Genomic DNA, 17,408 nt, shown 5'->3' with positions numbered 1-17,408 from the left:
AAACTGATTTCACAAACAAACGTTGATTTTAGGACATCAAACACGCCAACAATCTCATAATATTACAAGAGAGCGTTTAATTGTCTAAATTTTCGTTGTGGCTCATAATTCTTGTACGAAAAACTTGTATTGAAAACTACAAAATAAGGTAATATTTCGAATGCATAGTTAATGTGTTCAATTGTCTCTGCACTTAATTTTATCCGAATGTAGCGATATAGCCCTTACACATACTGCTCCGGCTATGATGTTACAAGCAGTGGTAAAGGTGCGATCAATCTTTTCATTCGTCTCTGTCGCATCTATTTTCATTTGGTTTTGAACTCCGAATCAAACGTCCTGAATGCTGAACCCTTGTGAGATGCTTGTAACGACGTAGTGATTGCGTCGAAGTATGTGACCAAAGCCAGCAAGAAATCCGATTTTCTTAATAGTTTCCTGTCGATATCGCGGCATGAATGTGTGCTCTGAAATTAATTTAACAAGCCTAAGTTTTTTGAATAGCCATAGTAAGAGATGAGCGTCCGGGTTTGTTGGTAGTTCTTGTCGAGAAAACAGCGTTGATTCCGCATGTGGCGACCGTAAGCAATAAAGATATTTATACCCCGATGACAAATTAAGGTTAGAACACAATTGGCCTGAGAAAAGTGAGCTCGGAATGATGAGGAGAGAAGTGTATGGGAGAAAAACAGACTACTCAGAGTACCGTTGAGGAAAACTCTCCAAAGAGGCTTAAAACAAGGTTTACGAACAATTGCCTTTTCCTCAAATCACAATACCGCTCACAATACGTTATCCGAGCACACAAGACAGTTTAAAGCGGGACAAATGTCAGTGAGTGCGAACAGTGCGCAGAAAGTTCGCTAACCTAGCAGGGTTTTCTGTGAATCCTGTAGGCGATAATTCGGAAACGATGAGATTCCGGGAGATTGACGTTCGCGAACTGTAAATTGTTGCGAGCCACGAAGGAACTAGCTTGAGCCCGATAACCTTTTCGAGTGCCACTTTTCGTTTACATCAAAACAATATTTTTTCGTCCTAATAGTATATTCAGAGCTCAAGAAAGACAATTTGTTAACTGTCCAGCGCGAAATACGAGCGGCCAGTTTTTTACAGGCATGGGTAAAATTTTGTACAAACTGTCACAGTGGTTGGAAGAGTCAGCACCGGAATGCCAAGATTTTTCAAGTAAACACATGAAAATTCGCGGATTATATTTCTGTTTCAAGATGAACACTGATGTCAAACTGAGAAAAAAAAATGAGGTATTCTTGGTGATAAATTCATCTGAAACAAGTAAATCGCGTCTAGGTGCAGCATACTATCATAGGAAGCAAAGAGTTCGCTGTGTACAAAACTGTGTGCAATGCGCCTTAATAGGTTAAACTACAATTAAATCCGTCGCCCTTGGTGTAGAGACTAAGTCTTTTTTTGAGTACGTTTACTTCGATACAATAGGAAGAAAACTTAAAATTTCTTCCGTGTCGTCCGGCTCGAAGCTATAAATCCTCTGAGTTTGTTTCGACACCCTGTTATATACTGCCAAGGTTATTGCAAAACGAATCAGGTACATACAGAAGGAAATAGTATTAATATAATGTTTAAGCACTAATCCGATGGCCGCCAACCTCGAGAAGATTGTTCGTTGTCGCTTTGCTGGTTCGCTTAACGCGAGTGCTCCGTACCGCTGCACTGCCCGCTCTTCATCGTCTTCTACGTGGCATAATCTCTGAGTTGCAACCCGAGCAAAATGGTCTCTTGCGTGCCCGCAGCTGGCCTAGCACGAGCGCCCCGTTACGCGGCGGTGCCCGCTCATCATCGCTTTCTACGTAGCAAAAATCTGTGCTTTCGGGCTGATTCGACTGTAGTAAACATACTCGGGAGGTTTTCGCTTGAAGTTCCATGAGCGCTTGGATTTATTGAAGACTTCGGAGCCGTATCTAGCGCCGTGCTCCTCACGTCAACGTTAACGCTCACTTGAAGCGCTCAATGCAACGCTAGAGCCTGAAAAAAATATGCGTCTTGTGTCCAGGAAGTCACCGGCAGAAGGAATGGAGAGAAGAGAGAAGTCACAGACAAAGTTTTGGAATTTCTTTGTTCAAGGGGGACGAAATGTGCATCAGCATGGAGATGTTTTGTCTGGCTCGTGTACCGACAACGCTCGGCCTTTGCCAGGGGCGCTTTTACAGTGAATACGAACGGACGAAAAGAGCGCATCACGCATTCGAGCCCTACGGACTGCGCGATAGGGAAATGTGCAGCGTAGTTTGAGGCAGGCTGAAGGGAAGGGTGCAAAGGCGAGAATGATTTAGTACTCCATTCAGGCTGTCCCACATTTGTCTGTGCCCCAAGATAACCGACATATTTTCAGCCGTGCTATAACGTTTCAGACAAGTGCCGTCAGAAAACACTGCAGTTGCTACACTAGTAAGCACCGTAGGGCAGGAGTGGTGCTGGTACTTGGCGCTGATTAAATTACGCATCCTAGTAGAAATCAACAGGAAGAAATGGGCCTGGCAGGGCATGCAATGCGAAGGCAAGTTAACCGCTGGTGCTTAAAAGTAACGGAGCTCATTCCAAAAGAAGTCAAGCGTAGCAGCGGGCGGCAGAAAGTTAGGTGAACGGATGAGAGTAAGAAGTTTGGGAGGACTCGGTGGCCGCAGCTGGCAAAGGACATGGCTAATTAGAGAGACATGGGAGAGGATTTTGCCCTGCGGTGGGCGTAGTCAAGCTAATGGTGGTGATGGTGATGAAATTACGTATGCAATGCCGAGCTGCTACGCTTGTCGAGTGCGGAAAGAAGCTCCCTCAAAACATTGTTCTCTTAACTCGCATAGCAACTTCTCTGTGTGTATCGAATTGTTTATTAAGTAACAAAATTTAACCAACCAAGAAATCAAATTAATAGCTTTTTTTATCTTCCCCGCAGTCATGTTCCCGCCACGCTTGCTTACTAAATGGAACGACACCAGGAAAAAAGACAGCGCCGTACAAGAAATTAAAGTTATGGTGATGAACCGTCCAGCTGAAAGCTACATACCACGGCATTCGACACTTGTTGCGGTTGTAGGGAGCTGCCGAGTACAACGCGGGCTTTAAATTAATCAATGGGCTGAGCTTGCCACGTGTCCTCAGAGGAGGCTCCCCAGACAAAAGGCACTGAGGCAGCAAAAGTAACTCCGCGACTGGACGAGCTCGCATTCATTTGTCAGCGCAGCGCTTTTCATTAGCCACGCCAGCCTCAGGGCGCCTATAATAGCGCGCACGCGCCGGAAGAGGCGCGCACGAAATCTCAATCCAAGCGACCGTTCACTTAGGCACCTTATTTATTTAGGGATGCGTTCCCTAAACGACTCCCCTCTACTGGTTCCTAATAGCGCCGAGGCGAGGACAGTTTCCCTCGTCAGCGCCTTTGCTTTCTCGGCGTCCGCACATCTCGGGGCGAGCGCGCAGTGACGCGAGTTAAAATAACAGCGTTCGCCTCTTAAGCTCTTACATGCCCTCAAGCAACAGCCCGTGACTTCGCCTAATGCGAGCTTTTAATTTTCTACTTGTTTGTGGCATTTTAGCGCTGTGCGTGCGGTCGAGTGTTGGAAGACTGTGCCCCATTTTCTTAGGAGCACTGCTTGCTTACTTCCTTTCTTCCTTATTCTTTGTTTTGATCTTGAAACTTCTCAAGCATTTTGTTTGTTTTGTTTGCCATCCACAAGATATGAGCACCTAAAAGGGGGGGGGGGGTCAATGATGTTTTGGGGGAGACACGGGGGAGGGGAGGAGGAATATGTGGCTGGTTAGCCACACTTATGCGTTCAGGCGCGCTGGACGCTCGTTAATTTCGATTAGCGCCGCGCGAACTCGCCAGCGACTCGCTGAGGGAGGAAGCCATCCCCACGTCCTTCGGTGGCTTTTCCTCGCGATTGCGCCGCACTCTTTCTTGGTGGTTGTCGTCCCTTGCGTGGTGCGTGCGTTGCATATTTTTCTTCATCCTTCTGGTGGCGTTGGTTGTGGGATGCAAGCGAGTTCTTTTTTTTTCATTTTTGTGTCATTTTTCTTTCCGCCGTGTTTGTGCCGCCGAAGCGGTGGCCGCGGTAATGGAAGCAACGAAAAACGACAACAACCCGTTTATGCGGCGTGTGCCCCTCTCTGGCCGTCGCGCGGAAGGTTTGAAGAGCTAAGTCTTGTGCGCCAATGCCGTTACGCCGTGGCTGATGCCTTTTTGAAGCATTCACCTTAAGCGCGTTTGACGGAACACTTTTTTGGTTTTGCTGGCCCACTGGGCATGCTCCCGATGTTGCTTATTTTTCTAGGTGAATGGAAATCGCGCGGTGGCCCACGACATAGCTTTAAAGCTGTTCATTAAGCAGACTAATTTGTGGTCACTTTTTGAGGCACGATTAAGGTTTTATTGTTAATCATGTTTATGTGTACAAATTCGTCAGTTAAAGGACAGTACAAAGAAATCTGGAGTGATCGGGGCAAGGAAACATCTTTGGAAACATCTTTTTAGGTATTCAGTTCAGGAGGTCTAGACAGAATTTTGAGAAAAACTGCTTATTCAGTATTGGGGAGCTGTGAAAGAATATTTTGTGAAAACTATGGTGTTTGGGGTTGACAGCAGAGCTCATGCGTTTTATGTGATTCAAGAAGCTCGTATATTACTGGATGGTGAGCATGCTATACTCTTGTACAGCTCAAAACCGTAATATTGTTCCACGGCATGCCCCTCAAAAGCAAATGCATAAATGTACAAAAGAAAGTTTTCTTGAGCGTATACATATTTCATGCGTGTGAGTTTGCAGTATTAATTTTTACATTTATCTGAGCTTAAAAACATCTACAACAGCAGTAGTGCTAGTATGGCGCTATGAGCTATAGTGGCCATATTTGGGATTTCCTGTTGCAATACCACTAACGATTGCTGCTGCTACTACTACTACTACTACTACTACTGCTACTACTACTACTAATTCTACTACTACTGCTACTACTACTACTAATTCTACTACTACTACTACTACTGCTACTACTACTACTACTACTACTACTACTACTACTACTACTACTACTACTACTACTACTACTACTACTACTACTAATTCTACTCCTCCTCCTCCTCCTCCTACTACTACTACTACTACTACTACTACTACTACTACTACTACTACTACTACTAATATTGTAAATAAGAATATTGTCACCAGTTCTGCTACTACGTGCAAGATATACAATGCGGCTGATTAGGCGGCGTGTGGGGCTCTGCGTGTATTGCATTTTAATAAAGATGCAAAAAAGTTGTTGAGCGAGCGAAACGGCAGTATTTCTTGGCGGGTCCTAATCAGTTGCACGCAAAGAATAAAAACTCAGTGCACTCTTTTTTCCGTGCTAACCAAAGCCACTAGTTTTTCCGTAGACAACAGCCTATACTTGTCTGTTTTCGCAACAAGCATTTAGCGTCTCGCAATAAAGCGCCACTGCTACATGCGGTCACTAGCATCCGTACTATCGCTGCAGATTTCGAAAGTCTAAAAGCTATCGTAGTGGTGTCAGTGAGGACCACGTTTCACAACACCATGGTAACTTTGATGCGTTGAAAAGAAAAAAAAGGCATGATTGTACGGAGCTCAAGTAGGTTAGCTTTCCGACCTCTCCGAAGGCCCTTCTTTGACTTGTGCGTCAAAGAACAAAGCTCTTTTTGAAGATGGGCAAAATTGTGGTGCAGTCAGTGCTACATCTACCACAGACACTCAAAGTCGCGGTGTTCCAGAAGACCATTCTTCGCAGCCATCAAAATAAAAACAAGACGGTAAAGAGCATTGTTTTCTTTGGGACTGGATACTATGCGGTTCATTTTAAAGCGATCAGACAAAGAGCGTATTGCTGCACCTGGGTACCCTTCTTCAGAGTCCCGAAACCCTGCAGCTTATTGATTTCAAACTTGGTGCCCCAAAGGTACATACAGCGTGGCGAAATGATCTTATAACAGTGCAACCAAACAAGAGTGGAAAGAAGGCTTCTGCGAACAACTAAGCGAGCGATTGCTGCAGAAACATCTTGAAGGTTTTGGTCAGAAAGACCGTTTTGTAACTTATTGCTCCTCACGCGATCTTAATTTTGAGGTTGTTGATGTATTGGTGGCAGCAGACAAAAACAAAGCGAAGTTGTAATATAATCTAGAAAAGTCAGTCGCATGATTCTGAGGTTGAGAAACATGCACCGGTTTTCTCATCTAACTGAAATGCAGGCATTGGTGCGCAATCATTAAAACACGGTTACCAGAACTAGCTTTCCAGACAAATATAAGAGAATTCGCCAGCCTATTAAGACACCTTTCTGTGATAAACCGTACAAAACCTATTACGTGAAAAAACGTTCTCTTGGCAAGTGCTTTGTGCAAGTGTTACAAAATCGGCATGCATAGTGCAAGGAAAAATTATAATGTAACGTGTGAAACCAAGGTGTGAAACCAGCTTATCGATTTAAGACTTGGCGCCTCAAAGGTATATACAGCGTGGCCAAATGATTTGATAACAGTGCAACCACACAAGAGTAGAAAGAAGGCTTCTTCGTACAACTTAGCGAGCGATCGCTGACGAAGCATGTTGGACGTTTTAGGTCCGAAAGAACGTTTTGTAACTTATTGCTCCTCACGCCATTTTATATATGAGGTCATTGACGTACATGTGTATCGGTGGCAGCAGACTGAAAAAAAAACCGAGGTGTGCAATGAAGAAAACGTGGTTACCAAATCATGCTTTTCAGTCTAATATAGGTGAATTCGTCACATGTTAAGAAACGTTTGTGTGATTAACCGTACAAAACCCATTACGTGAAAAACATTCTCTCGGCAAGCGTTTGTGCAAGTGTACGCAGTCGGCATGTGTAGCGTAAGGAGATAACATAATGTAACGTGTGAAACCAAGGTGTTTTCTAAAATCTAAACTAGAGGCTTACAATAGTGGAATACAACCCAAGAACGAAGCAGCTTTTCGCCGTCGAAGAACCCTTTCCAGCCAATTGTGTCGGCCGATTATGATGACCCTGCTTGCGTTGCAATACAGGAAGAGACGGGACAACGCAGAAAGGGGACTACGTCTTTCCATCTGCCATTGCCTGAATTGTAACGCTAGCAAGGTCATGAGAATCGGCCGACGCCATTGGCTGGAAGGGGTTATTCGACGGGGAAAAGTCGCTTCGTTCTTGAATTGCATCCGACTATAAAGCATAATCGCTGTGAATAGACTTGCTGTAAACTACAGATCATTTCCGTCCTTCTGAATATAGTGAATGCCGCAGCGCGATGTTTCTACTCTTTAGGTTTTGAACGATGGCACGAAATCTGCCTGTAGGCATTTTTATGACAGTGCAAGAACCACTGGCACGCTGTAAGTGTACATGTTCAACATTCTTAGACAAAAATTTTGAATATTGAAAAAATTTAAGGCACTGATATAGAAATATTGAAATTAATTGCCCATTCTTGCGATATGCAGGAAAAGCTTGATTTTATGGTGCTCCCATCACTCACATCGAGTAGATAAGACTGTCATAAAAAAACAATGAGGAACGCTTTTGTGGAGAGCAAAATACGTTAATAGCAAAAAAATGCAAGCCTGCCAACGGGAGATCAGCGAATATATTGAGTGCTATAGTGAAATCTTACAATTGTATGAAAAAGTTTCATTCATGAACTATTTCCCGTTAAAATACGTCTTTGCCCTGAATTGCTGGGTAGGAATCAGGAGTTTGTCGAAACACGCAAGAAAACAGTTAGCAGCTGCCAACGGAATGTCAGTTATGTGACACACCTTGTCGCATATTATGTTGCAAATTTTGAGAAAAATTTTAGCGGTTGAGACAGTTCACTTCTTGAGTAATAACGGGAATGGATGGCGGCTGCGAAATTCAACTAGCTTTGTTGTGATGCGTATGTGAACATTAAGTCTGATGAGGAAACTATGAGCAAAAGTACAAAAGACAACATAAAACATAGGCACAAGCGAAAACACAAAACATCATGTCATGCACAAACAGGCTGTTTTCATCTCTCAGGTGTAAAAAGTTCCAATCATATTTGATGAACGGTCAGGAAAATAAAGATAAATTTTGTGTCGCAAATCAAAAGTTAGTATTTGCTGTCGAAACGTAATAAGAAAAACCTGCTTACAACGAGTGGATGTGAAAACTGTGGTGCTTCAGGAAAGAAAAGTTGCATGAGCGATATTCATGCCCAGTGATAAGCTTAGAAATCGGACACTTCAGTTCCTACGAACGCTTCGACTTACCGATGGTGAACACCACGGCCCAGAGAAGCTTGATAGGTAGCTTGAAGTTCTGGAAGGCAGTCAGGGGTGGTCCCATCTCAGTTGCTTATGAGCTGCCTTCGTTCGAATGAAGCTGTTTGAAAAGAGGCATCGAAATGTCTTTCACCCAGGTTCCGTCAACGCAGTCAATATTTAAAGGTTTGCACCGTCCGACGATCTTCGCACATCTAATCCATCTGAACACGTCAGAACACAGAGTTTATTCGGCGTTCACACGCGAAGCTGAGAAGCACGCCTCCTCAGTACGGCGCAACAGACGCGGTGAGCGCATTTCTCCCCGGAAGATTTCAGTAGAAGAGACCTGATAATAGAGAGGATGCAGGTAGAAGCGATACCTGAACCGTTCAGCCAATGACAGGCGTTGAGCTGCGTGTCATCGCGAACCGGTCGGAAGTGACGGCGGCGAGGGTGACACCGTTGTTGCACGCGGGGTCTCCCCGCCTTGTAGTTCAAACACCGCGAGGAACCGTGGCAGACGACCGCGAGCGTCGTCTGCTTCTGCGAGGGCTCCGGCCGCGGCCCCTTTCCCTCCTCTCTCTTTACGAGGAGGCGGCGTCACGTGGTCGTCTGGAACGCGTCGAGAGTGCTCCCTGGTGGCAAAAATGAGCTCCAAAGCCCTCCGCCCGGCACCCCTGAGCGTGGAGGCCCCGAACGGAGTTGCTAATACGTCGACGCTGGCTTCTCGTCGCGAAAGCCTGGACAGGTGGATGGAAAACTCTAAATTAGTAAATGAATGCGATAGCGTATTTTTGCTGCGGCGTTTTTTTTTAGTGGTCAATTTTTTGGGAAACTGCAAAGGTTTGAAATTGACATATTTGCAACTCAGTACTGCAACGATAACCAATCGCAGAGACGTTCATCAAGAGTTCGGACACGTTAGATGATCAATATTTTTTGTACCCAAAGTCTTTTTCGGTTTTTGGCACTTGTCATGATTGAGCCAGTATTCATTTCTGGCTTAATTCTGACATAGTTAATTGGAGAGGTATAGGAGAAGCTTTTTTCGTGACGCCGGCGCAGTCAGACTAGTGACGATTATTTCCTGGCTAAATAAATTTTAGGTTTGAGGTTATATGCGCGTGCTTTGCTGCGAAAAGAATTACAATTTCTTTACAAACACAATCGGCTGCACAGAGGAGGCGATATGTTAGATATTAGGTAGAAAACATAAGTAGATACAGTGCCAACCTGGTGTAAACAAGAAAAATAATCGCGCATAAGACAGCAATACCTTGCGAATTACAGCAGCCAAAAGAGGTCAGATTTATTCGACTCTTTTCTTGCTGTTTAGCAGGCTCAGTTTCTCTAAGTCAATTTTGGAGGTTGTATCAGATGAACTGTACAAACTCGATAAACTGAAAATAAATGTTGTAACACAGTCTATACCTTGCCCGAAAAGAAGCGTCAAAGTATTTCGCCTGCCTTAAAAAACGACCGAGCCGTATTACGGCTTCAGAGGAAAAGACAGAGAAAACTGCGGGTTTCTGCCCGAGAAGGCGTTCATACTTCCTTAACCGGCCGTGTACTGGTGCGGCCCCGGGGCATCTGAAAGAAAAGCCGTGGAGGACGCGTTCGATGTACCGCCGAGAAAACACACCTTTCTCTCTCTCTTTTTTTTCTGCTCTGCAGGTTTCATTTGCGTTACCTTGAAGTTAGACGTTTGCGATTCGAGCAACTGTAGTGTGGGGTACGCAAGAGTAGAAAATAGGTTCGCAGTAAAAGCAACAGCAAGCCGCACAGAAAGGTGCAAGCAAGGGCCGCCACTTGCCACATAAAATGAGTAAAAGGAGCAAATGGGTTCCAGGAAACAACGTTGAGTACGGGCGACAAGAAAGAGACGCCTGGAGAGTGACTAGAACAAGCCGTGAGGGCAAATTTTCGAAAAAGAAAACCAAATAAAGCAGAAACGCGACAAAGAAAACTTTCCCGGGAGCGCAACTTTGAGCCGGAGGGTTGGGAAGCTGCTATGGCCGAGAACTCAGAGAGCGAAGGAAGGAGGCAGTCCGCGTCGTTGTGCGAGGCAGCAGCAGCAGGAGCGCAACCACGTTGGCTCTCTGTCGTTTGCTATCAGTAAAAGTGCTGGAGGGAAACGAGACGAATGAAAAGAAGGTGAAAAAAGAAAATTTCAAGAACGGAGTGTGAAAGAACGAAAGTGTCGGAAGAGGTTCGCTTCTAAAGAACAAAGAAAGAGGACGTAATTTTGCTATGTCGGGGCGAGAATTTCGCTTAGTGACGTTCAGTGACAAAGAGGGCGTACGTCGCTATCAGACTCTTTCGCCCGGGAGGAGAAAAGCAGAGAAACGAAGAGCGAGAGAGAGAGGAAGAAACAGAGATTGAGAAAAAAGAAAGAAAAGGCAATATCTAGATGCAAAGAAACGAGTTCAAAATGAAGTGGCTGCCGTTCTGAAAGAGTGGTATAGTACGGCCTACGAGGCCTTTCCCGAAGAAAAAGACACTGCTTAGACTAGAGGGTTGAAAGCCAGCTTCTCTCGACACGGTCGTTTAATTCGTTCAGCGAAAATGAAAACTGTAGGAAGTTGGGGCGTAACTTCGTCACGACCTTGTTTGAAGCGTCTACGTACAGACACTTTTATGATCGAACGTAAATCAATGTTAAACTTTGGTTCGAGCAAAATCAGGAAAACAGACAAACACTAGGAGAAAGCCGTGTCATTGTAAGTCTTATTGAAAGCAGTAGCAAAGTCTTGATAACAGTTGAAAGGGAACGATTGTTTTCAAGCTGGACCTAAGGGAAAACATTTTAAAACTGTGAGGATTGCAACGAAAGCATTCAAGCAGTGGTTGCCATTAGGGCGTTGCTGAAGATTTAAACGCGATCCTAAGGGTCTGCGTTGCCGATTACACGGAAAGAAGTGGAAGTGAAACTGCCACGAAGTATTACGTAACAATCATTGCACTTATAAGACAAACGTTTTTTTTCTTACAGGGACGCCATTCCACTTCCCGGCGCTCAAGAAAGTAGACTTTTGCGCTCGCCCAAGCTGGCTTCTCTGCAAGAAAGCGAGTAGTGCAACAAAGCAGAACTAAAAGGGCTGCGCGCAATACTGTCGGCAAGCGAGCGGGGGTACGTGTGGGAAAAAAAGAAGAAATATTAAATTGAACGGTATATGACACGCATTGTAGACGTCGCTTTAGATTTAGACAAACTCAGCAAGCTAAAATTAAAATGCTCAATGGAATACAAAACACCGAACGGTCTACAAACAGAACGAATAATTCGCGACGAGCTAAATCTGTGCCATATGACTGAAAGATTGGCACGCAAAAGCGCCGTGTGTTTAAGCTTCGCGTTGCGACCAAGGAACCGCTACCCAGAGCCAGGTGAATATACGAAGGAGCTTTTTGGAGATTCCAGTGTGGCTTTGCAACACGCGACTGCGAAAGGTTAAACCTGCAATGAAATTAAGCGTTGTCAGTTAGGTTGCTCAGTGCCTGAATTTTTATTTTTATCCAGGTGGTGTTCTCGGAGAGAAATGTATACTAGGGCCTTCATACGTGACAGGAAAGATCCATCTATAAGGGTTCGCAGCTTTAGTGTTCCGCTAGTGAGCCCGATGTGTTCTGATTAAACTGTGCGGCAGCGGCTTCGGCTTGACTTAACTCCAAGTTGTCTAAATGAGCACAAAATCTTGCGTTACGGGGTCTTTCAACTCTGTAGTGTGGCCATAGCGCATAGAATACAGTAAAGTTTTGGTGAAATGAAAGGCTGGATAATTTTGCTTCTATTTTTCAGATTTTTAATGAAGTAATAGTGATTTTTTTATAAAGTTATACGCCAGGCATCGAAGCAAACACAAGCAGCACTAAATGCCGCTGCCAATGCTGCTCGTTTATACAGGAAGCAGTATACACCATGCCGATCCTCTGTACTACACGTCCAGTGGTGCTTGCCATGCGCGTTTAGTTGACCGTGTACACCAATCTCAATCTCACACGTTCTGCGCAATGCGAGTGCTGGATTCTGAACCCGCGCTCGGTGGTTTCCTCGTAATAAATTCCTAAGGTGCAAACAAATATGGCTCCCTTTAAATTCCCTTCTTACGTTTACTGAAGACTCGTGGTGCTCTACTCCTCGTGGTGCACTCTTCCTTCACCATTATTGCTTAATGTTCATTAAGGGCCCCTAGGTAGGTTAATACATTAGGGCGGGGGGGGGGGGGGAGGATTAAGTGAACCAAAATACAATGCGATTACATGGCAATGAAAACGAGGCGAAACAAAATTTGACGGTCATTGCACAAGGACAAAGCGAACATACATGGGTACACTCTGGCCACCCGGCAATACAAGTATGAACAAAAAATGTGTACTATAATACAGGTAATGGTGTGGCAAGGAACAGGAAAAAAATATTACTAAGAAGTGCTACTGTGGTACTTGAGAAGTACCAGGCTATACGCTCTAATAGCGGCTAATGATACTATGGCCTAAGAGTAGAATCTTAATTTTATTGGGATCGTGCTCATTTCCTGGGGCTCTGGCAGCGTATTTCATAGTTTTATGGCTGATATCAAGAAAAATTTATTGAAAGCATTAGTAGAACCATTCAGTTCGGTTTCAGATAATTCACGTCTGTCAATCTGAGGCCAAAATCAACATCAAAACTGACCAATTCAGTCACCGTGATACTTATGGAACGCTGCCATGGTGGATCGACTATAACACACTAAAGATTTGGGAAACCACTGGAAGGAAATGAACTGGTCGCAAACGCACTATGCTTCTGATTGACCAAAAACATACCTAGAGCGGAAATAGCATCGTTGTGGTGCGAATAAAACTTTCTATATCCAGTCTAAATGGAAAAAGTGTTACTGGTTTCAGAAGATTTTTCTAAGAGGAATGGTGTAGCGACGCAGGCGCTTTTGAAATAAATTCACGATGTAACAAAATGTACTGACTTAACGCTATTCGCTCCATATATTCACGCGCTACATTCTGGTATACAGTGAACCCTGAACAATGGGGGCAAGTGGGGCGGCTGCCCCTCCAACATTACGCCTGAAGGAAAAAACCGCCCCCCACCCCCTCAACATCAGTATCGAACTGCTTGCACTCAGATCAGATTTCTGACAAACGCTTCCATTCTGGTACGTTGTTTCTGTAAAGCACAATGGGGCTCAGCTAATTAGATTCGTAGCCAGTCGTCAAGGATTTCTTTTCAGTAACACAGACAAAATACGTCCAAACATCTCGACACGATACCAGCAAGCTATCTAAGGAGACGAAATATCTAAATAAGAAACGCCGAAAGCATGAGAGAGTCTATCCCTAGAGACAAAATGGAAGTAGCAGAGCTATCGAAGTTAATAAATGAGCGCAAGGTAGCGGACATAAGGAGGTTTAATACGGAGAGAATCGAGCATGCTCTAAAGAACGGAGGTAGCCTAAAAGTGGCGAAGAGTAAACTAGGCATAAATAAAAACCAGATGTATGTGTTAAGAGACAAGGAGGGCAATGTCACTAGCAATATGGATGAGATAGTTAAAGTAGCCGAAGAGTTCTACACAAATCTATACGGTAGCCAATGTAATCAGAACGTTAATGAGAGAGACAGTAGTGAACTACAATGCGTCATCCCGTCAGTAAAAAAAGAGGAAGCAAAGAAAGCTTTAGGAGCAATGCAAAGGAGAAAATCGGCTGGTGAGGATCTGATAACAGCAGATCTGTTGAAGGGCGGAGGGGAGATTGTGCTAGAAAATCTAGCCCCCCCCCCCCCCCCCCCTTTATTCGCAATGCCTTATGACCTCGACCGTGCCAGAAGCCTGATAGAACGCTAACGTTATCTTCATTCCTAAGGAATGAGACGTCGATGACTTCAAAAACGGCAGGCCGGTCAGCTTACTGTCCGTTGCGTACAATGTATTTACTAATGTAATATAAGAGCAGATCTGTTGAAGGACGGAGGGGAGATTGTGCTAGAAAAACTAGCCACCCTGTATTCGCAATGCCTTATGACCTCTACCATACCAGAAGCCTGAAAGAACGCTAACGTTATCTTAATACGTAAGAAACGAGACGCCGATGACTTCAACAAAATCAGGCCCGTCAGCTTACTGTTCATTTCGCACAATGTGTTAACTAATGTAATCACGAACAGACGCAGAACAACATAAGACTTCAATCAAACAAATTATCAAGCAGGTCTTCGTAATGGTTATTCCACAACAGATCATATTCACACTATCAGTCAGGTGATATAGATATGTGCAGACTATAACCCATATATATATATATATATATATATATTATATATATATATATATATATATATATATATATATATATATATATATATATATATATATATATATATATATATATATATATATAGCCTTTATTGATTACGAGAAAGCATCTGACTTAGTGCAAACCTCGGTCGTCATGCAGGCATTTCGCAATCATGGTGTAGAAGAGCCTTATGTCAAAATACTGGAAGATGACTAAAACGACTGCACAGCTACCGTAGTCCTCCATTAAGTCAGCAATAAAGTTCCTATAAGGAAGGGCGTCAGGCAAGTAGACACAATCTCACCAATGCTATTGAGCGCCTGTTTACAGGAGGTATTCCGAGGCCTGAAATGGGAACAGTTAAGGATACGAGTTAATGGAGAACACCTAAATAATCTGCTATTCGCTAATGACATTGCCTTGCTGAGTCACTCAGGAGATGAGCTGCAAAGCATGATCAATGAGTTAGACAGGCAGAGCAGAACGATGGGTCTCAAAATTAATATGCCGAAAACCAAAGTCATGCTCAACAGTTTAGCAAGAGAACGGCTGTTCCCAATGGTAGGAGGTGCTGCAAAGAGTAAAGGAATATATCTACTTAGGGCAGCTAGTGACCGCTGATCCAGACCTTGAGAGAGAAATAACTAGAAGAATAAGAATGGGGTGGAGCGCATATGGCAGGTTCTCTAAGACCATGAGTGGCATTTTACGAATATCTCTCAAGAGAAAAGTGTACAACAGCTGTATCTTACCGGTACTCACCTGCGGGGCAGAAGCGCGGAGGCTAACGAAAAGGGTTCAGCTGAAGTTGAAGGCAACGCAGCGAGGTACGGAAAGAAAAATGATTGGTGTAACGTTAAGAGACCGGAAGCGGGCAGAATAGGTGAGGGGACAAACGCAGGTTAATGACATCCCAGTCGACATCAAGAGCAAAGAATGGGCTTGGGCAGGGCATGTAATGCGAAGGCAAGATAGCCGCTGATCCTCGAGGGTAACGGAGTGGATTCCAAGTGAAGGCAAGCGTAACAGAAGCGGCAGAAAGTTAGGTTGGCGGATGATGTTAGGAAGGTTGCAATCATAGGGTGGGCGCAGGTGGCAAAGGACAGGATTAATTGGAGAGACTTGGAAAATACCTTTGCCCCGCTGTGGGTGTATTCAGGCTGATGATGATGATGATTAGCATGTCAGACCACTGTTCATGAGCAAGATTAGTAGAATTGAAACATGCGATGCGTCAGCTTTTTCAGTGCAACCCAGCACACCTCGTTTGCATGTTTATAGAGCTGCCCATTTCAATTAGTTTTATATGCATTAAAAATACGCATTTAATAAGTGCAAAATAAAAATATAATCAATAAATTTAACTTTGAAGAAGTAAATGAAACTTGGAATAACAAAATAAATAAGAAAAACTTGAAGTATTGCTCTTTTTTCCTTCTCCACTTGAAATGAAGTTCCGTAGTTGCTGCTGGTATATCGCGAGCAGTAAAAAGCATTCCGTGGAACTTGCGTATCACTCAGTGAACAGCCAAAAAAGAAAGCTGGCGGATACTTTGATAAGATACTCATTGAATGTCGTATCAAATTCGAGTAGCTAAGTGACAAAAGCTCCTTATCGGTTTGTAGTTCGCTGTCAATATCAGCCAGTGTACTTGACTTTAATTAAATATGTGGCAAACCGCAGCGCACAACGCCGGCTACATATGGTCGGTACGTAGCTTCCACGTTCACAAGTGGTCAATGCATGGCCTTCGACTCCCCTCTGGCTGTCCAAAATGACCCGAAGTATTTGACAGCACCTGGTCACCGATATGGTTATAACATCTCAATCGCCGGCCCACCAGGATGATTGCCCCGTTAGCAAACCAAGGGAGGCTGGAGTTTTCGGCTGCGAGAAATTAGGACGATGACTCTACCATTGTGTATCCCGAAATGAATCTCTTATTACAACTCGTGCAGTAAACGCCTGAATGCGCAGTGAGTAGCGGTGTGATGTACAACAGTTTTAGAAGCTGCTCTTTCACCATCTAGTCAGCGTAAAAGACCCCTAGGTTGTTGAATTACATAAGCATGGTGGAGATCTAAAACAGTTGCTCGTTGTCAGTGTGAACACAAATGAGTTGCTGGCATTACGCACATTCTAGCAAGAAAATAAAAAAAAGAAATATGGTTTTCAGCGAAAATGAAAATCTAAGCAGAACGGTATAACATACACGCGCAAAAAAGGTAATTTGGTACAGAAAGAAAGATAAAACGATATTAACCAAAATTAAACCATGAATGTACAATAATTCGAGAGCTATCTAAACTAAAATAAACCGCTGCAGACATATATAGGCGGGACAACTGGATACGGTATATGGTTTATGGGGGTTTAACGTCCCAAAGCGACTGAGGCTACGAAATCGCCGTATACAATTGCTGAGATGTGCTATTTTTATATTTTCTGAGGAAATAAACATCCCCTTAAAAATATACAAAAACTTAAGCTTGTCGCTTTCAGTCACTATAAATCGCCTTCCGCAATTATGCTGGGTAAATTAGGGTAATGAAAAGGTTTTGAGCGTTCAAGACGCCGTTGTGCACTCAATGAGTTTCTCTTTTTTGTTCACATAACTCGCCCCTCGCTGACCACGTATTTTGATGAAAATGTTTTTTATTGCTAACTTGACCTTTCCAAGGGTGATACTATGGGTTCACTTCGTCTTATAATGCTCAGTAGTCAAGGACGGCTGACTTGATACGAAAATATTGATGATGCGACCTCGCATTACGATCGATGAAGAAAACAAATATTTATTACTGACACGAAAAGACAGGCTCAAGTTATATTTG

The 17,408-nt window shown here is 43.8% G+C and overlaps 1 protein-coding gene across 1 annotated transcript in view; it reads right to left on the bottom strand.

Moving 5' to 3' along the window:
• Positions 1 to 8,495, bottom strand: part of LOC144128634 (cell adhesion molecule Dscam1-like) — a 222,856-nt gene extending 214,361 nt beyond the window's left edge. Inside the window, 1 exon segment of the mRNA XM_077662175.1 lies at positions 8,283 to 8,495. Coding sequence (XP_077518301.1) covers positions 8,283 to 8,358 — 76 coding nt within the window. The 5' untranslated portion in view covers positions 8,359 to 8,495.
• Between the last annotated feature and the right edge of the window lie 8,913 nt (positions 8,496 to 17,408).

The sequence above is a fragment of the Amblyomma americanum genome, chromosome 4 (assembly GCF_052857255.1).
Source record: "Amblyomma americanum isolate KBUSLIRL-KWMA chromosome 4, ASM5285725v1, whole genome shotgun sequence".
Lineage (NCBI taxonomy): Eukaryota > Metazoa > Arthropoda > Arachnida > Ixodida > Ixodidae > Amblyomma > Amblyomma americanum.
Note: the sequence above shows the minus strand (reverse complement) of the source record. Positions and strands in the feature narration are given on the sequence as shown.